General features: G+C 48.0%; 1 protein-coding gene across 1 annotated transcript in view; it reads left to right on the forward strand.

Annotated features, from left to right (window-relative positions):
• The window catches only part of CALN1 (calneuron 1), a 128,877-nt gene continuing 108,381 nt past the window's right edge, over positions 1-20,496 (forward strand). Inside the window, exons 1-2 of the mRNA XM_015295940.4 lie at positions 1-151; positions 16,450-16,629. Of these exons, the coding sequence (XP_015151426.2) occupies positions 16,523-16,629 (107 nt within the window). The 5' untranslated portion in view covers positions 1-151; positions 16,450-16,522. The remainder of the gene's footprint in view (positions 152-16,449; positions 16,630-20,496) is intronic.

Below are 20,496 nucleotides of genomic sequence, written 5' to 3' on the forward strand. Positions count from 1 at the left end.
GAGTGAGCAAGCAGGAGAGAGCCTTCAGACTCTTTTAATTAATGCTTGTACTCTCTTCTGTCTCCCCAAGTCACGGCGGGTGCTCTCGCTTCCTCCGGACCACCTCGGGACACGGCGGCATGGCGGGGGGCGGCCGCTCACCTGGCAGCAGGTACGCGCTGGGGGCCGGGGCTGCCGCGTGGCTTCACCCCTCTCCTCTCTCTCCCCACACCCCATCTCTCCCCCTTTTTTTTCCCCCGCAGAGTCGCGCGGGGTTGGGCAGGGTTGCACGGTGCCCTCCTGGGGACCCCGGGCTCAGCCTCCTCCCTTCCTCACCCTTCGCTCCCCGTTGCGTGCCCTGGATGTTTTTGTTCCCCTCCCTCTTTAAATCCAAGCGCTGCGCTCGGTGGCGGATAAGTTGGTTACCTACAGCACGAGTCACGGCAGAAGTTGCCCCCGCGGCTGCCCGCTCCTCTCCTCTCCCCGCTGCCTCCCCTCCAAGTGCACCAGGTGAAGAGTTTGGCCATATCCTTTCATGCGCAATGCAGAGCGCTCCGAGGCAGCCGGGTCCCGTTACTGGGAGTTCCGTCTGTTCGGCAGCACAGCCCACGGCAGCTTTTGCCGGGCTTGTAAATCGCCCTTCGGTGGGAGCGTTGTTGGCTGAGAACATTTAGCTGCTCACCAGCACGTTCCCCAATTGATTTTTCTCTCCCCCCTTTCTGCTCCTACCTGAGCGATCTCTTCATTTATATGTCTATGCTCCAGAGCCATTTCTTTACCTTCTGTATCGCCGGTCCTTCGTGCAAGTGCGTGTTTGGGAACCCCAAGCTGGTTCTGCTCCTTGCTGGTGGGTCGCATGTGGACGGGGGTCCCCAGAAGCCCTCTCCCTTCCAATGGGAGAAGAGGCTCTGCCAAGGAAACATTCATCTTGGTGCCTGGCTGAGCTGAGGAACACTTTTGACGAACAGCAAACCTCCTCGAGGCTCGAAATAGGGTTGGAAAAGCAGCCACTAATCTCCTTCAGCAGTGCTAGATGGTGGCCACCGCTCCCCGTAAATCACGGACAAGCTGTTTATGTATGGCACGTTGAGACGTTAGCACAGCAAAAAAAAAAGTCGGCCCATTAATCCACCGGCATCAACTCTGGCTTGCTGGCATTGCGGAGGGCTTGCGGGGGAAATGCTGTGAACTCAGCGTGTCTTACAGCACCTGGGAATTTTGTGGCTCTCCAGTGGGGCAGAGAAGTGTGTCTTTTATCGCCAGTATTAATCGCTCTCAGTGAGAGAGGGATGGGACAGGGGAGCTTCCAAGGGAAGTGGAGCCGTGTGTGTCAGCATCCCAACAGCTGAGCGAGTGCACCTGGAGGGGTTGGGTGTGCTGTAGGCAGCGATGGGTTCAGAAATAGACTCAGAGAAGAGGAGGTGCTGCTGGTGAGCAGAAGCAAAGCTGGTGGGGAGAGAGAAACCCGCAGCACGGGCTCTGCAGGGAACTCACAGGGCTGCAGGGCTGGGGGAGAGAACAAGCACTGCGTGCCCGGGGTTATGTGGTTATTGCTTTTCTTGGTCTGGGTTCCTATCGGCGGTGGCTCTTGTGTTGTTGTTGAGATGTGTGCAGGCGGTGGTTGAACTGTTTGAGGCTCTGGGTGACGTGGTGATGGAACTCGGTGCAGGATAATAGCTGCCTTGTTCCACTCCAGGGACCTGGCAAGGAACCCTGAAAGTGCCCTTAGTTCTGTGTGTGTTCTGGGATCCAAGTGAGGCTTTGAGCAAACGTGCCCAAGAAACCACCTTGAAAACCTATTGGTGGCTGCAGGTAGGTCCAGAATTGGTGGGGACTCCGCAGTGTGGGGCAGAGCCCCCCAGCAAGGGGCAGCAATGGGAACGTCCCCTGCCACGTGCCATTGCACACCAGGACAGCCAGCGGGTGAGATGTGAGAGCCACCAGAAATAGAAGCAGGCAGAAATGGAGAGAGCAAAACATCCGTCTTGGTTCAGCAAAGTGACTCAAGCCTCATGAGCACGCGGAGGGTGGGGAGTAATTATTTATAGTGCCATCAGCAGAAATAATAGGATGAAATGAAGGGCTGAAAAGTTTTGCTGACTCTCAGGGAATGCGTCCTGGCACGGGATGTTGGTTCCCAGGCCCAGACCTTAACGCCTCCACCGCTACCAAGTTTGGAGCCCGGTGCTGGTGGTGCTGGTGCCAGCAAACCCCCAACAGGAGGAACCCCCCGAAAATGGGCAGGGAGAGAGAAGCTGCTGAGCTGAGCCCATGAGGTACGGCTCCCACCTGAGTCAACTCTGACACCATGGCCAGGATCTTTCTCCTTCAATGAGGCCCCCACACTGCTGCCCAGAGCTGTGCGTGCACCATCCCTGGAGGTGCCCCAGGCTGTGGATGGGCCCTGGACAGCCTGAGCTGGGGGAGCACCCAGCCCACGGCGGGGGTTAAAACTGGATGGGCTTTGAGGTCCTTTCCAACCCAACCATTCTGTGAGCCGATGATTTGGACAAGAGCACAGGACCATTGCTCCGCAATAGGATAGATAGGGCTGTTGGGTTTGGGATTCCCATTCTAATTCCGTGAACACTGTGATTAGAAGAGGGGTGAAAAAAGCTATTTTTGAGATCAGCAGTTGGTGTAATCCAGCTCATTGTTCTCCATAATTAAACTCTGCATTGCGCGTTTCAATAACGCACTTGAACCACGATGACAAAAGGAATTAGAGGGATTGGCAGATAGACGCAGGCAGAGAAGAGCTCACCTGGCATCACTCAAATTAAAGGTGACCTGCATAAGGTTTTCTTTTCCAAGCTGAGAAAATTGAACTTGGGCTCTTCTTTGCGGCTTTGTGGTGATGAAAAGGCCTTCTTTTCCCCCTTTATTTTCTTTGGTTAGGGGTGATGGATAGCATCAAGTTTGTCTCTCCCTCTTTGAGCAGATGCTTGGGGGCTGTGGTGGGTTGGAACACGAACCCATCCAACCCGTGGCATATTTGGTGTTCTGCCTGCATTCTGCAAACGTGAAGGGGCAATAAGCATTCTGTAATCCCAGAGCTCTTTCCTCCCTCTGAGCTTCCACCAGGCCCCTTGGTAACATGAAAGACCAGTCTGAGTGGGCATGTAGACCAGAGCTTCATAAAGTCCTGAAAGGCAATTTGCTCTGCTTGTCAATCTCCATCCATTCAAGGCTTTCCTTCTACAAGCAGGACCTGAATTTCTGAAGAAGGAGCAGAAAAGTAATTCTTTTTCTATTGTAGGTAATAACCTTTCCCACTTCCTCTACTCCATACACTGGAAAGAGCAGAAACACAAAAGACACAGTTCTCATTTTCGCTTTTTCTTTGCCAACCACCTTTAAACAAAAGAAAAATAGCAGGGTTTCTGGAGCAGGAAGGTTCCAAAATGGATCTGACTGAGATAAAACCTGAATTTGCTCTTTCTAGCTGCTAGACTCTAATACATTCTTCTATTCAGAACAAGGGATGTATGTCAACCCCATTCTACGTCTCTGGCAGGATATTACAGATTGAATTAGTATGATAAATTAAACATAGTCGTAACATTCCACAGAGGTCTCAGATCGTAAAAATGGATCGTATGAATGAAATCACACAGTTATTAAGCAGTGTGCTCGAGATATAAACATCACTGTGGCACCGTGGCCGGGAAGGAAGAGAGCAGTCATGTCTGTGGCTCGGGGTAATCCAGATGTGGGGTTATCAGCGCCGATCATCGGCGGTTTAGCTGGATCCAGGTGGCCTTTCAAGGCAGCTAATCCACCATCTGCTGTCATGTTTTCTTCTTTGATTTTTTTTTTTTTTTCCTTCAGGATTCTGATACTTCTCTCTTTTTCTTTTTTTTTCCTCTTTGAATGTAAGCTACTTCTGGTGTATGAGCTAAAACCTGTGTTCTAATGGAGGGAGGTAAGAGGCTGCACAGACAATGTACAACTTGTTTTCCGCAGCCACCCAGAGACTGCTGGAAATCAATTGTCTTCCAGAGGCTGACCATTAAATGAAGTGAAGCCAAATTGCACCAGAAGCCCTGGGGATCCTTGAAAGCAGGTTTTCAGTAGTCACGTATAGATGTTCCCCGACTTGATAAAGGTTTCACCCTTTAAATCATTTTATGCTGAGACCTGGTTTGCTCAGGAATGGAATGACCCTGAATTATTTCTGGCTTTCACCAAAGCATTGACTCCAGATTGAGAACTGCCCAAGTGCTCTGGAAGCCTGGCTCCTATTTCAGAGTGGATTAATGGACTCTTAGGAGTTTTACGTGCTTTGTTGGAAGCTGGCAGAGTGCCCCTGGGTGGTTTTACAGGAGTTTCCCTTGGAGGATCTGTTGCATGAGTAATGGCAGGAATGGTCTGACATGTGAAGAACTGTAAATGAAACCGGGATGTATTTTTCCTTTTGCTTCCTTGCAAATACACTTTGGTAAATCAGTCAGTGAAGATAGGAGAGGGTTAACTTGGGAAGAATAAAGGTTTTCTGAGGTTTGAGAAGGAGAAAGCTGCTGTGCTATGACCAGCACTCTCATGGAGGAGAACCCAGGTCCACCTGCCCTAAGGATGCTTCCTGCTCATCCAGTGTGTGACACCACAGCCACCCAGGAGTGACACCAGGGAGTGGCTCCAGGTTTGCAGCCATGCCCAGGAGCACAGTGGATGAGGATGGGTCAGCTGCTGGCTCTGGGTAGGGCAGGAGTTCTGCGGTGGCCAATGGGCTGGTGGCGGAGATGAAGTTGCTCATGGGGACCTGAGCTAGAACACATTAATGGACTATAACATGTGAGCTGTGACTGTGCTGAGAAGCTTTGGTTGCAGGACGTCACCCCTTGGCACTATACACAGGTCCATACAAAATCATGGTCCTGATGGGCAAGACCTCATACAGTGGAGGGCCACACGGTCCATCATGCCATGATGAGTGTCACTGTGGGAGGCAAGGAGAGCCTCTGCATCCAGCTGGTGCAGCCCAGCCCGAGGGCTCAGGTTCCAATGGCCACAGGGAGTGGGAAGAAGATTGAGATGTTTTAGAAAACCCTCACCCTTGACAAGCAAGTTGAAAGCGTAGATTGATTCTCTTCTCCATCAGATTGGACCACGGACTGAAGGTGCTCTTGTCCTGTGACCTGCTGATTGAAGGAACAAAATCATACAGTGCTGTCATTGGGAAGTTTGATAAATATTTTATTTCCTTGTGAAATGTCGTTTATGAGAGACACAGCTTTCTCTGGGGTACAAGAATAAGACAGATTGTGGAAACTACTGTCACTGCTCTTTATGACCTAACTGAACCGTGTGACTTCAGACAGGGGTTTCATGATGGAGTGATAGAAGCTTATATCATCTGTGGCACAAAAGATGACAGGGAATGCAGCTCAGGTCTCGTTTAGTGCTTGAGAAAACAATTACGGCTCTGTCCAGACTGGGAGCAGCCAGAGGCATCAGGCAGCCTTGAAAGGCTCTGCTAACCCCTTGCAACACTCACCCTGCTCTTGCCCTATATCTGCTGTTAAAAACCCATCAGACGCTGTGCTGAGCCTGAGGCAGATCTCCCAAACTTCTTGGAGGTGAGGCAGGGTCAGCTGCAACTTGGCAGAAAACCACTGATAACGGACGAGCTTTGGTAGCCATACGTGTCCTGATGAGAAAGTCCCAAGCAGAACCCTGTGATGTCGATGCGTATCCATGAACAAGGAGGCATCGTGGTGCCTGGGAGCAATGTGGGTGTTCTCCAAGTCCCCCAAGCCCCTCTGCTATTTGTGTCTGCCAGGGGTACCTGGTTGTACTGGGAATATGGACCAGTGACAACAGTGCTACCAAAGTACATGACAGGGCAGAACGCCCATCCTTGCGGTGCAGTTTGTTGAAGACAAGCTCTCGGAAGTCCCTGAGAATAAGATATATATTTTTTTCTGTGATAATGTGCTTAAGTTAGATCCACCACAGAGGATATTAAATGACAGATTAGCTGAGCTTAATAGTGTGAATTATGAAAAGAACCTGCTCTGTGCAAAGCGTAGGGTCACATTCGATGACTCACTAGGCTTTTTCTTGACTATTAGTTGAACACTTCATGTCAAAAATGTGATCCACATAAAATTTCTGCAGTCTGATGGAGAATGACTTTAGCTCTCAGTGTCCAGCAGCTACAGGAGGAAACATTTCCCTCTGTGTCAGCAGAAAAAAAAACCCCAAACATAGTCCCCAGGGCAATGGTGTGGGAGCTCCATGCCTCAACATAGCTACTGTATGATACAGCGAGAACAAATTCCCATTTCACCTATTATCCTGGAAGAGTGCAAGTGCAGCATGTGCCTTCTCTTACAACTTTCCAGCTTCTACTGATCACTCACAGACGCTTCCTGAGCTGGGGGCTACGCCTGCCTCATTTTGAGTGAATTATTTAATTCCTCCTTGAACCTATTTCTGCCTTTGAGCACCATCAAGTCTTCCGGCAAAGATTCGACATCTTAATTGTACACTCCTTGCAAAAATACTTCCTTTGAATTCTTTAAGATCTGCTCTTGTTAGTTTCATTGGATACCTCCTAGGTCTGCTGCTGTGAAAAATAGAGTGTGTTTGTTCTCTGTTGACCTTCCCCATGTTGTTGAGGACGTAATAAAATTCTGATTTGGTAAGAGTCTCCTACATCCCTTTCAACCACCTCTTTGCCAGATTGAAGGGTCCTACTGTTTTAGTCTATTTTTGCATAGAAGTTGTTCTCTGTCTTTGTTCAGCTTCACTTCCTTCCTCTCACCCTTTCTTGCTCTGCTATTTCCTTTCTAGGATGCACTGAGCAGAAATGTATTCATCATGTAGGTGCACAATGATTCAGATAACAGCACAGTTTCAATTTTGTCCTTTATTTCTTTCCCTTACATTATATTCACCCATAGTTATATTGAGCTTTGAGTTGATGTTTTCAGGGAACCATCCATATTCCTTCCAGTAACTCCTTCGTGAATGGTAATGACTAGTTGATAGTTTACCATTTTGTATGGAGACTATGGGTTATTTTTTTTCCATGTGCATTATTTTGCACTGTTTGGCACTGAAATTCAGCTGTTATTTTATTTCTCAGACACTGAGTTCTCTGAGATCTTTTGCAACTGCTACAATCAGTTCAGGTTTTGATTATCTCGATTAATTTCGTGTCGCTGATATATTTTGTTGTCCTCATATTCTCCCAATCCCCAGACAATTTGTTAGTATATGAGCAGATCTATCAGACAGGCCTCTCTGGGATTGCCTTTGGATGCTTCTTCCGTTAGGAAAACAGGTTCTTTATCTCTGTTTCTTGCCTTCTTTTCCCACCTCCTTCGTAATGAAAAACAATGCAAACAATTCACTTAACCTTTCTGCTATGACCCATCTTTCTCCTGACTGTACGTTTCATGCAGTGATCATCTATCAGCCTCAACACCACTCTGGCAAACCTCCTTCCCCTAATGTTCCTGAAGGGGTTTTATTGTTACCTTTTATGTCTCTAGCAAGTTGTTGCTCAAAACCCTTTCTGGCCTGCCATATCGTTCTTCTCCATGCAATTTGTCACGTTCAGGATTCTATTTCCTCTCTTGAACATGATTGGCTTTTACAGGAATGCCTTTTAACAGCTCCACTCTGCTGCGTAGCTGCACAAGACATTCTTCCTTTCAGCTCTCCTTTGTTTGGCAGTGCATGTTTATTCCAGGCTTGCAGTAAGGAGTTTTGAAATGGTTCTCTTCCAACTGCTCCTTTTAATTTCTTCTCAAGCAGCTTCTTCATTTTTTATGTACTTCGTCATTTTTAAGGTCATCTTCGAGTAGTCCTTGGTATCTTGGAACCAAACTAAGAGCTGCTTTCCTGCTTCTCAATTATTGTAGTCAGCTATTTATGATGCTCAAATATTATTTCAAATGTTGGGCATCAACTGAAGTGCATTAGAAGTGGCCTTCCCAATGTGTCCTGGCTTTCCAGAGCCCCACCAGCCAACTTCTTTCCAACAGAACCTGAGGGACAGCTGTGTTGATATCCTCACCCAAGTGGGTGTCCCCATTCTTTGAATTCTGACACTTGCAAAAGTACTGAATGCAACAGCTCTACACTGTGCTCTACGCTCTTGCCCACCTTGGATGGCACTGCTAAATCAGCAATAAAAGGAGCTGGATATTGTTACTGTCCCAGAAGAAGGACCCATGAGGCAGAACTGGAGCTCAGCCCCTTGCATGTGTTGTGTATAACATTTTGACCCAAGGTAAACCCTACTATTTCCTTTGTTTCTAAGCCACACCTCTACCACTAAACAATTTGAACCTCCCATATGGAATGGAGTCATATCAACACCTCTAAAGCCCGTTAAGAAAAAACCTTTCATTTTGAAAATGCTGCTACACTGCCGTGGCAATTGTCACATTAGTGGTGGCAGAACTGTTTGAGTGGGCCTAAATTAAGGCACAGCTGAAATGTTTGAAAGAAAACAAACACAGCTGTCAGGGTCAGATGTAAACATGTTTTGTTGACAACTTGCAGGAAACAAGAAATAAAGGTAAAAATTGCAGTGCTATGTAAGAGATGACTGAAGGTCCCTTCCAACCCAAACCAATCTATGGTCCTATGGTTCTATTTCAAAATAAGTAAGTAGAGCAGGGAATAGGGAGGGAGAGCATATAAGCACTGTTGGTAATATGTATAATCAAATGACAAAAAATATTCACAGTGATACAGCATGACGTATAACTTCAGAATACGCAAAAAACAGAGCACGTTTAGTTTACTAAAAAGCTAGAATGCTTACGAGAACATTTGACTGCAATGTATATCCCATGCTTTATGGAGAATTTTTGTAACATACTGTATGGGAACTGTTGAGCCATGGCCTGATTGAGCACCTGGGAAGGACCGGGTCAGTCCTGGGAGCACAGGTGAAGGGAATTTACCTGTGTGACTGGGAGGGATGGAGCCTGGATGCACCTCTCTTAAACCTCATTTAAAGGCTGACTGCAAGTGGGGGAAGGATCTCTGGTTGGCGGATGCCTCCTTGGGGAAGCTTTTCCCTCTGAACCTGGAATCTTCTGCTATGGGTGAGCAATCTTCTTCCCTTTCTTTAAAGCACCTTCCTATTGTGCTGGTCCTTCTGTCATCACACCTTTGTTGTAATGCCTTTCCCATTGTACTGATCTGCCCAATTGATATGCATACATAAATTAGGGAAATTAAGCACATTTTAACAAGTGAAATCTTAAAGTACTGTTGAAAAACATCATAAACGTTGAAAAACTTCTTTTGCAGAACTTAGCTAGAGTTGCTAGTAAAGTCCTGATTCAGAAAAACCTATGACCTCAAATGGAGTAGCTTAAATCAATGGCACACAAGCATGTGTTGAGATTAATCAAACGTATTGATGTTTTTATAAATCCTTACATTTACTTTCTTGAGCCGGGATAAAGCTTTGTGTATGGATCTGGGAGACCTGAGCAATCCTCTCTGCTTTACAGTTGACTTCCAGAGGAACACCAGTGGTGCCCAGCTGTAGCATTCACCAGTCCTGTGCCATAGTAACGGCAAACAACCTCCAGAGGAGCATTAGTCACGATATCAGAAAAAGATTTTTCATATTCAGTGTGCAAACCTCAGTTCCACCGTGCTTCTGAATGCTGGGCTGAAGCTTTATCACTACCAGAGCCCTGAGGACAACTCACCTGGATCCCATCCATAGCTCCATCAAGGCCCTGGAGCCCATTGAAGCTGTGATTCTTTTCTTCCCCATTGCAGAGCAAACCCACCTCTACCACTCCATGACAGACCCTCTCTTGACCAGGCATTTCATCGCTGAATAGCTCCTGCTAAGCTGATTCCTATATAAATAGTAGTGGTGTGGGTTAGGGTTGAGTGTGGTTTTGTGGTCATAACTGGAAGTTATGGATAGCAGGAGTAATATGTAAAAATGGGATTGGAGCAGCATCATTAGCTAGATGGATGAGTGTATTTGTGTGCTAGAATAACTACTGAGCGCTATCCAATTAAGCCTGGACATCTCCTATATGCCAAGGTCTTGATTTGTGCAATTGGTTGATTGTGACCGAAGCTCTGAGTTCAAAATAACTATTTGCCATTCTATATTTATATCTCTGGCCTTCCAGCCTAGCCATCCTAATAAATATCCGAGGAAGCTCTGCTTACATCTAGCCCTGCTAGATGTTGACCTAAACCCTGTTTCTTTTTGGCTCCCATGCTGCTGCCTGCAGTCCTGGTTGGATCGTTGGGGGGCCACCTGCTCTGTGCAGAGCCATGAGCTGCTGCTTCCACCTTCATGGCAGAAGCATTTCTGGTGAATTAGTCTTAGAACACAGCAATTACATTATAGAAGTCAGGAGAAAGGGAGCAGCGATAATTTGCAAGTCTTAATTCTGCCAGCAAAATCCTATTCATTTTTGTTGGGTCTTTTTTCCTTCCCTTTTTGCTCCCCACACCTTGGCAAGGCTCTTTCCTGTTTTCCTTCCAGTACATGGCAAATGCACAATAAGAACAGGAGGTCATTTACTCCAAATCCTCGGCTTACAATTTTTCTGACATCTCCAGTTGCTTTTCCTAAAGGCTGTGAATAATGCGTGAATTCACTATTGGCTAACAGTTATAATTTGACTTTTCTAAATTTTCAAGAGCTTTGGAGTTTTCAGCCTATCCTTCCCTACTTCCCTGTGGGCTCTGTATTTACGCTTCATCAGCTGATATGCACCCAACTGACCCTACAACTGCTGCCCTGCAGCTCAACGTGCAAAGGTGGAAAGGAACGGTTGGGACGGAGGGTCCCATGCCAGAAAACCCACCACGTCTGGATTGTAGAGAATATTTTCAAGAAGCTTTGCCAGGCTGATCTCCCTGGGCAACATTTTGCACCCAGTGTATTCCAAGATGCATTGCTGTGGAAACTACTGCCAGATGGTGATGTCAGGCTGATGTCAGGCAGACCATAGCAAGAGCAGCCTCTCCCCTCCCTGAAGACTTCTGCTGCAGTGTAATTGTCCTGTGGCTGTTGCTGTTCCCATGCAGACAGTGATTTCTTCTAGCCCTGAAACTCCACAGGGAATTTGTCTTGTGCAGTGTTCTCCCAGGAAAGCTTAAAGGACCAGCCCAGGTGCAGAGGAAGAAGAAGGGTCTGTTTCTGATCCATGTGGTGAGATAAGCATGGGAAAAATAGAATGTGCTGCCCATGAAAGTAAGAGTGCGTGAACTTTCAGCTGGATGGAGAGGGAAGAGCTATAGGGAGGAAGGGAAGAAGTCTCAGCTACGTTAAGACAAAGCTAATAGGTCTTCACCAAAATGGTATCTTTTTGTTTTGGTCTGAGAATGTCATCTTGGATTCTCTGATGCTGTTCTTGAATTCGGTGAATTCAGACTGAGAGAAATGGTTTACTTGAATCATTATTATTATTTTTTGCACTGGGTCATTGAAGTCTGCATGGGAATTTCTCTAGGGCCTGAATTGGAGCTCGGTAACCCACAGCTCTGGGCTGGGAGCAAAGAAGCCAGCAAGTTCTGCTGGAGATGGCTGAATCAGCTGCAAACCCAGCTGCGGGCTGCAGGAGGAGCCTCATTTGTGACCCCACATCTCCTGGGGTACGTTAGATGCCTTGTGGTTCCTGACCACATAAAGGCCATGACATGCAGTCCCTAGGGTGAGGGATACATGCCAGTTCTGATGATCCAGTGGTGAGTCAGAAGGTGGGCTGTGCTGCCTGGAGCCATCTCTGCACCATTTGAAACAAGCTCTTGTGCCAAGGACTTCTGCTTCCTAGTGGAGTTGCCTCCAAGCTCGTGTCATGTCTTTGGGTGGGTTTCCATTCAGTTCTGCTGCTGCTTTGCATGTTGTAAACATCTGAATATTGATCAGACATGAAGAAATTCATTTCTTGTCTGTATTGTTTTTTTTTTTTTTTCTGGCAGGACAAGATCTGTGAGGCTTATTCCCTGTCCTGTTGAGTATTTAAGCATTTCTTATCATTTGAGCTAGGAAAAGATGAACCCCTGCTTTCTGATGGCCTGATGCTTAGGCCACGCACTTGGTTGCTCTGATCCAAGCCACTGGAGCTCTTAGGTGTGGGTCACCTCCTCTCATGGGAATATCTGAAATCGCAGGGCTCAGAGCTGAACAGCACAGCTACCTCACAGAAACAAAGAATGATTTGGGTTGGAAGGGACCTTTAAGACCATCCAGTTCCAACCCCCTGCTACAGGCAGGGACACCTTCCTCTAGACCAGGTTGCTCACAGCCCCATCCAGCCTGGCCTTAAGTGCTTCCAGGGGTGGTGGCATCCACAACCTCAACCTCCTCCCTTGGCAAGCAGTGGTGTCTGGTGGACTTTGCTGTTCTTGTCAAACATTCTTGGCCTTTATCAAGTGCCAGAAAATGAAGTGGCTTTGAGTTACTCACAATGTCTTGTCAAATTTGCTTTTTCTTTGTTGTCTTGTAGTCCCATGAATTTGGGACTGGAGCAAGCTGAACTTTTAACTTTAGTTTCTGCTGCTTAACAAGAAGGTCATTTGCATCGCTCTGTGCTGTCATTGACATTTTGATGGGCTGGAGATGTCAAGGTCTTGGGGGGGGAGGAGGGGGGGAAAGGCTTCTCACTGTGTGATGCGGCATATGAGCTGCAGGTTGTGCATTTCAACAACAAATACATACATTTGTCCCAGCCACATCCTTTCCTTTACCAAGGCTATTGCTCTGCCTGAATCCTGCATGGAAATATTGCTAGGGAGCATTTAAAGCATTTTCTTTGTCCTGAGCAGAGAGGTATACCCATGGCAGTGTACCTCCAACTTCACCAGAAACAGAGAACTCAAGTTCTGACCCACCTTCTCACTGCTCCTGGTGGCAAATGCATTTCTTCAACCTGCTTTCCAAGTTAAAGGGTAACATATGCCTTGAGGAAAAAAAAGTCCTTACATCCACGTCTTTGTAAACCCTGGTGGCCTTCTTGAATGCTACTGAACTCCTGATGAATAAAAATGCTTTATCTAAGTGAAGGACGGTGGAACAGCATCCTCCTTGCATATTCACTCTTCCAGTCCACTCTCATACCTGTGAACCTCTTCTCTGCCTCCTCTTGTGGAACGTGCCTTTACTGGAGAGAAAAATGAGATGTGAAGAAAAAGTAGTGAGGAAAGTCTGGAGATGCAGATGTCCCAGCAGCAGAGCTGCCATCCAAGCTCTGTCCTTCATGGCTTGTAATGAGGAGCCTCGGAGTGGAGGAAAGCCCTGACCCACAGCCAGCCCTTGTACCTGCTCTCACCTCCTTTGCCAAGAGGTGAAGTCTGGAGCAACTGCTGATGATTTTCATTTTCAGTCTTAGGTTCTGAGCTATTAATAAGCCTGGAAAATAACCACATGTTCTCTGAATTATGTAACAGATGTTAAATTCCCCAAGATGAAGAGGTGTCAGCCTGATGGAAGGAGTGATATGAGGACCTTCTTTTTCCTTTGAGCTGGGCTTCCTTTCCTCTTTGTGAATTTGGCCATCTACTGCTAGAAGTGGGGAAAAAAGATAAAAGTGAGGCTCGCCCCGCAGTTGTGACTCAACCCTGCTGCCCCCCATCTCTTCACCATGCATACGTATTTATGCCTTCCTTGCCTTTCTCCACCATCAGATTTTGAAGATGGTGCCATCCAAAATGAAGTCCCATTGAAAGAATGTGTTGTGATGAAGAGCTGTTGAGTGAGTCACCGCAATCGTGTTGGCAAGGTGGGCTGTGGAGCAGGCCAGATCCTTACGCTTGGCACGAGAGAGTGAAAAGCAAAAGAGGAGAGTGAAGCCGGAGCCAGGAGCACCGCAGTGCTTGGCCAGGCAGGCAGGGCTGGGCTGCAGGCACTTTCCTGCTTAACCATTTCAGTGACACAACTCTGCCCGAGTGGAGACATTTCCAAGCTGTGCCCTCATCTGGGCGCTGGGAGATGGGCTTAAGGCAAATATAGAGGATGTGTTCCATGCCAGGGATTTAAAAGGTCTTTGTGTCTTCTCTTTTTTCTTTTTGCCCCTTTTTCCTCCTCTATGTGATGGTTAGAACGTCTTAACATTTTATGAAAACTTTATCCTAGGAGGGGCCCTTAGCATCTCTAGTCCAACACCTGCCCAAAGTTGCAGAAGGCTTTCTCCTGAAGGATGAAGATTCCATTGCCTGTCCAGCTCACATCCCAGGGCAGCACCTTGCGCTGAGCAACCTATTTCCTTAAGCTTTTTAGTTGGAAAATCCTCTGTTACCATTTGTTCCTCTTGCTCCTAGGTTTTTCCCATTGACTCTTGACATGCTCCAGTTGCATCCTACTGATTTGCCACGGGGCTTGCTCCAGCGTTGGCATTTCCTTAATTCAGGAGGACCCAATGTGGCACTATTCAGCCTCATAGTTGACCTTTGCCAATGCAGCCCAGATTTACTGGAAATGGCTGAAACGCTCAGGAAAACTTCCACGTCCTGAAGGGTTGTGCCCACCTCTGTTTGTATGCGTGGTCCATCTCAGCAGTGCAGTTTCCTTTTATCTTTCCTGTGAATTTTTAGATATTTGTTTAGTACTGAGAATTAAAATCAGTTAAAAAGTTAAAGCAGCTTAAAACACTTTTTTTTCTGGATAACATTTTTCTGTTCCTAGCCACGTTTTGTGACTGGCATTAGTTACCTAATGGTAAACTAAACCAATAGTTTACCTAAAATGAGCAAGAAGGGGTGAAATCATAGGGTTTTTTCCCTTTTTTTTTTTTTTTTCCCTTTTTTTTTTTTTTTTTTTTTTTGTGATACCTTTATGCATGCAATGGGCTGGATGGCTGGATGAAATGTAGGATTCCTGTTTTTTGCCTCCTGGTGCCTTCCATTAAGATGGAGCGAAGCTGTCACCAGCTCTGTGTAACAGCGCTGAGTGGTCCCTCAGGAGAGCAATTTATAAATGTGGATTGAAGACATTGGCCCCAAGGGGACCACATTTATGTAGGTGTAGATACACAGTGAGGCCACTAAATCAGCCACAGCACTAACAGTGGTGGCTGTGCTCCTGCCTATGACCCAAGGGCTCCTCTCTGCGAGAGGTGATGCTGCTCAGACATTTATTTCTGAGATCTGCTATAGCGTTCCCTGTCACCCACCCACTGTCATGACAGCTACAAGTGCACTTTAAGGAAGGAAGAAGGAAGATGCAGAGAGCAGGAGACCCAGTTCTGAATGGTTTCACTATTTCCCCAGTGATCCCTGTAGCTTGTCCTTCGGAGCAGCTGATAGCTTTGCACTCTATTATTCACTGCTCGTTACTGATAAATGGCCTTTAGTGTCATTGCTTATTTCATTTTCCGACCAATCTGCAAGATCAGCCATTATCTAGGAAAAAAAAACCTCTTTCTTTCTGGTGTTAAGTGGTTGGCCAACGGGGCAAGGGCAGGGTTTGTGTTTAAGAATGAGAGCAAGGTGCTTTCAAAACTGTCTATAAACCTGCAGAGAGAAGAGCCCAGCTATCATGCAGGTGTTGCAAAGCATAGAGATAAATGAGGTAGTCCAAAAAATGTAAGGACTGAAACCAGAGCCCAAGTGGAACCTCTGAGTTGGCAGTAACAGTGCTGTAGGGGCACAGTAATAACACACGGCGGAAGTCTGATCTCGGGTCATGCCTCAAGTGTGTGAGACAAAATGGCAAGTCAGTTCTTGTTTCAAAGCACTTAAAAGCTGTGTTATGAGGCGAGTGGGGTCAGCAGCAGATGGGCAGGGGCTGGCATGGAGGGGAGATGCTCAGTGCAGTGATGGGTACGTGGCTGTCAGGGATGTGATCTGGGGAAGGATAACGAGGGGCACATGGAACAGTTTGGGGCACGCCCCCCAAGTGCTGGGGCTGGCACAGGGAAAGGAATAAAGCACTTTGTTCAGAGGTGTCCCCAGGCTGGTGTAGGGTTGTTGAAGGCACAGGGTGATGCCCAATGGAGAGCTGGTGCCCAGCCAAGCTGCGGGCATGGGGCGTTCTGGTGGTGCACCCTTGGGTGCAGAAGGGAAGGAGCCAAGTTTTGCCCACAGTAGTAGGGAGCGTGCTTTGCAGAAGCCTTTCACATGGCCGTGCTGCAGAACACAGTGTGTGCGATGGGCAGGAGAAGCTGAGTGGCACGGTGCAGGTTTTGGTGCAGCTGGAGCCAGCCCTGGGTTTTGCATCTGCTCCATCCTAACTGCACGTTGCAAAACATCTGAGCAAATCGCTGCTGCCCCCTGGAAGGAGCAGGGCTGTGTCCCAGAGCCTGCTATTCCCATGGCGTTGAACGTTCTCTGCAAAACCAGCTTTTATTTAGAACTGAACATCTGTTCCAGATGTGGTTATTCCCTGCCTGCGTTGCTGCGCTCCTGCCATTGTTGTCCCACTCTGCAGCGAAAGGCTGGCATGAATTATTGAAAGATCAAGCTTAAATAAATGATAAACTGGTACAGTGCGTGCAGTAAGTTTCTGTCAACTCCTTACAGAGTCGCACTGCCGGCTGCGCTGCGCCCATGATGAGCTCGAGTGCTCCGCAGGACCTGCGGCCACGTCTGCCTGATGGGGCTGATCGAAGAGCGCGGAGAGGGGCAGCCCCAGCATGACAGCGACCAGGGGGACGAGGAGGAGCCGCAGCAGAGGAGCCGGCAACTGGAGCTTCCCTCCTGGCAAGTGGTTTTCTTGTCTTGGATTCTTGAGATGGTGGCTGGGAGGATGGGGAGGGAGGGATGCAGCTCGCGGGGTTGAGCGTTGAGTGCATGTGGTGTGATAGTATAATGGGTCTTGAGCTGACATCTTGGAGTTAAATCTCACCCCGCGTCTTGTGGTGGAAGCAACTGTGTCCAAACCCATGCATGTGACTCCGGGTTGAACCCGTGGAAGGTCTGACCTGGCCAAACCTCCGTGTTGGTCGCCTCTCAGCTGGGAAATCCAATGGGTTTTTGGAAGCGTGGTCATCTTGGAAACTGGAATTTTTTTGTATTATTGTTATTTCCTTCTTCACCATGTTGAAAAATGGCTTGACTCACGGCTGCGGGAGGCTGTGGGGATTCGCAGCAGACCATCTGTTTTGGCTGTTAGCAGTCATTAATTCTTTTTCTTATTTTTTGCTGCTTTTGAGATACTTTGGGAAAAAATGTTCTTGATGGCATTGGAGGACTTCAAAGTCACTTATAATTTTTTTTTTTTCCCTCGGAGAAACAATATGCAGTAGATGCAGTTGTTAGGAGAGAATTACATTTTGTATTGGATTTTCTAAATAGGAATTTCTGTCTCTGGTGGACAAGCAGGAGGACATGACATCCTGTTATCTCCTTTCCACCACCCATTCACCTGCTACCTGCCTTCCTCCCGTACTGCAATACAGCCACTAATGAAGGCTGCTTTTGAGGGGTGGTTTGTATCTCTTTTTTTTTTTTTTTTTTGTCCTGGTTTAATGCCAAAAGCTTTTAATTGACAAAATAAGATTTTTTTTTTTCAAGCCACTGCCCTTCCAGCATTGAGCACTTGCTGATTCAATCAGCCTTATCGTCTCCAGTTATTCTACCCAGAAACTGGAAGATGACTTAACTCCTTGACAGGTGTTCACAGCTGATGGCTCAGATCTGTGGATGGGGCATATGGCATGATAAATAATAGAACAAACGAACCCTATTGACACTGTCCACCTTGCAGCTTGAATGCATTTATCCTTGTGCCTTGCTCCTGCTGTGAGCGAGCCCAGTCCATGAGCAGGCTCCTCTTGGAGATGCTCTTCCCAACCAATGGACTTTGGGTTGTCAGAGTTGGAGCAAAGTGTCGTCGTGCTGTTCTGCAAGGACCCGTGATATGGTGAAGGCTGATCTTGCGTGTGCAGTGTGTTGTATGGAAATGTGCGATGGGGAGGTGGTGGCAGCTCCTCCAGAGGATGCTGAGCCCTAACGTGAAGCTGGAGCTGAAAGCGGGCAGAGCAGAGAGCTCAGCGTGGGTACGTGGCTGTGCCAGTTCAGGTTGTGCGTCCCCAAAATGATGAGCTGGGCGGTGACATAAGTCTATAGCCGGGACATAGACCTGCTGTGCTGCCTTATGCTGCTTGGAGACTGTGGAACAGAACCTGGGTGTGACACGGGGCGAGGTGACAGCCGGAGTGCCTGGAACGCTTCCAGCCATCCATTAGGGCTGCAGCTTTCTGCAATATTACAAATGTGCCCTGGAAAACACTCCGAAGAGCCACTGCAGTCCCTGGGCTGCAGAAGTGGCACCTGTGGGTGCCACGGGGATGGCGGCTCACCCACCCCACTGCCTGCTCCAGGGTGGTGGGACCCGTATATCTCCATAGCATAAAGCAAAGAGTCTGTGGGTTGTGTCCCCAGTGCTGAGCAATGTGGAGTAGTGATGGGCTGGGATGTTTTCCCCTTCACCCTACAGAGGGCACGGCAGGAGATGCTCATGTTTGATGAAGAGGGAGGGGGAGGATGAGTGTTCCCAGAGCCCACACCGACTATTTGAGCCCCACATGTGTCTGTTTTCACTCGTGACCACCTCCTCCTCCTTGCAACAGCCCATCAGTGTGCCCCAAAATCATTGCCCATCCCCGAGTGAGAAATAAAGGAAAGAAAAGGAAAAAAAACAACTGTCTTCCCACCAGGAGATTTGCCTGTTAGCACCCCAGATACAAAAATCTCAATGGAGCTTTTCCCCCCCAAACCACCCCTCGCTGATGGGAAGTCTAAAAATAAGCGCCTTCTCCGCAAACAGCTTAAAGATGTTGAAAACGAAAAGCAACAAAGGATGTAGAACGCATGAGTCACTAAATTACAGGGCTATCTTTCGAAGAGCAAAACAAAACACAAAGCCCTCCCCACCAAAACTCGTTGGGGCTGAGGCTGTGCGCTCGTGGTGCTGGCACAGCCGTCCCATTGTTGTGGGATGGCAAAGGGCTTGGAGCACTCATTACACATTTCCTTCACGTTCTGTGCCAGAGAGCTCTCCGTGTAAATAAGCAACGTGTGAGCAGGCAGCTCTATGGCACAGAAAGGAGGTGCTTTTCTCCCACCCATGGACATGGCTGTGGGTTTGGGATCCGGAGCGCCTCGCCTTGCTCAGCCGTTGGTATTTGGACTCCTGAGCAGATTTTGGTAGGTGTCGTTGTATTTGTCTGTGGCTTCAGTTTGTTGAGATAACGTGATGAAAAGGAGTTCTTGGCTTGTTGGTTTTTTGGTGTGTTGCCTTTTTTTTTTTTTTCTCCCCGAAGGTCTCTTTTTGCAGTGTTGCTTCGGTGTTGCAAAACTGACGCTTTCTTAGCGTTTGCAGATGAGCTTGAATCAAAATCTTGGCGTTTTGAGACAGCAGGAGAGGGATGGATGCGTGCCAAACCTATGCCTACATCTGATGTTTGCAGCCAGCCCCAATCTCCCTAATAGGCTGAAATGGAGCAGATGGTGGGGCTGGAGATGTGGCTCTGCCAGAGTCCGGGGCTGCTGTCAGTGTGTGCAGTGCCTTCACTCTGATTGAGGAGGCTCTGGGCTGCCCTTCCCACCATCAACGCCAGTGCTTGTAGCCATCCTCCTCCTCTGCAACAGGAGGGCTGACTTTTCATGTGGTTTGATAGTGATAGGACGAGGGGGAATGGCTTTGAACTAAAAGAGAGGAGATTTAGGTCAGATGTGAGGAGGAAATTCTCAGATGCGGTGAGGTGCTGCACTGCTGCCCAGAGCTGTGGGTGCCCCATCCCTGGAGGTGCCCCAGGCCATGGATGGGCCCTGGGCAGCCTCAGCTGGGAGTATCCAGCCCATGGCAGAGGTTGGAACTGGATGGGCGTTGAGCTTCCTTCCAACCCATTCTATGGTTCTATCAGCCCATCACAGGGGGACCTCAAGATGCCCCTTCCCCGTGCCCATGGCAGTGTTTGGTTGGCACGTCCCAACCCCAAATGTCCCATTGCTCAGTGTGTGGGACCCCAAACTCATCAGTGCATCTGTTGTGTGTTTTAGCAGGAGCACCAATGCTGCACACAGCAGTCGTAAATCCTCGCCCGGCAATGACTTAATCGAGATGCCTACTTCTGAAATGCACTAATTAAACTTCAGAATAAACCACCCTGGGCACAAGTGCCGTGAATAAAAAGTAAAAATACAAGTTTCTCCTGGGATAATTAACCATCATTAAAACACGAAAATCCAGGCTGGGGAGCAATTGTGCGCCTTCCACAAAGCATTTAATCAGAAATAATGGGCCGAAATTAAGCAGTACAAAAAATTAGGCTGAAAGGTGAGGAATGGATCCCACTTGTGAGAGCCGGCAGACCGCGCGGTGCTCCCGAACCCTCTTCAGGGAGCAGCAAAACATGAATTTCTGGGGACACGTACAACTGGAGTGGACCAAACTCCCCCCCCCCCCCCCCCCAAACCAGTGCTGCTGGGAATAACTGCAGCCCTCCTCACTTCAGTGGCCATCATAGATCCTCCATAGTTTTAATTTCGGTGGATCACCCCTAGCTGAGCACTGCTATTTCGTTTCAACAGAGGATTTTCTCATCTCTGGGACCTCTAAGTTTG

This window comes from Gallus gallus, chromosome 19 (assembly GCF_016699485.2).
Source record: "Gallus gallus isolate bGalGal1 chromosome 19, bGalGal1.mat.broiler.GRCg7b, whole genome shotgun sequence".
NCBI classification, from domain to species: Eukaryota; Metazoa; Chordata; class Aves; order Galliformes; family Phasianidae; genus Gallus; species Gallus gallus.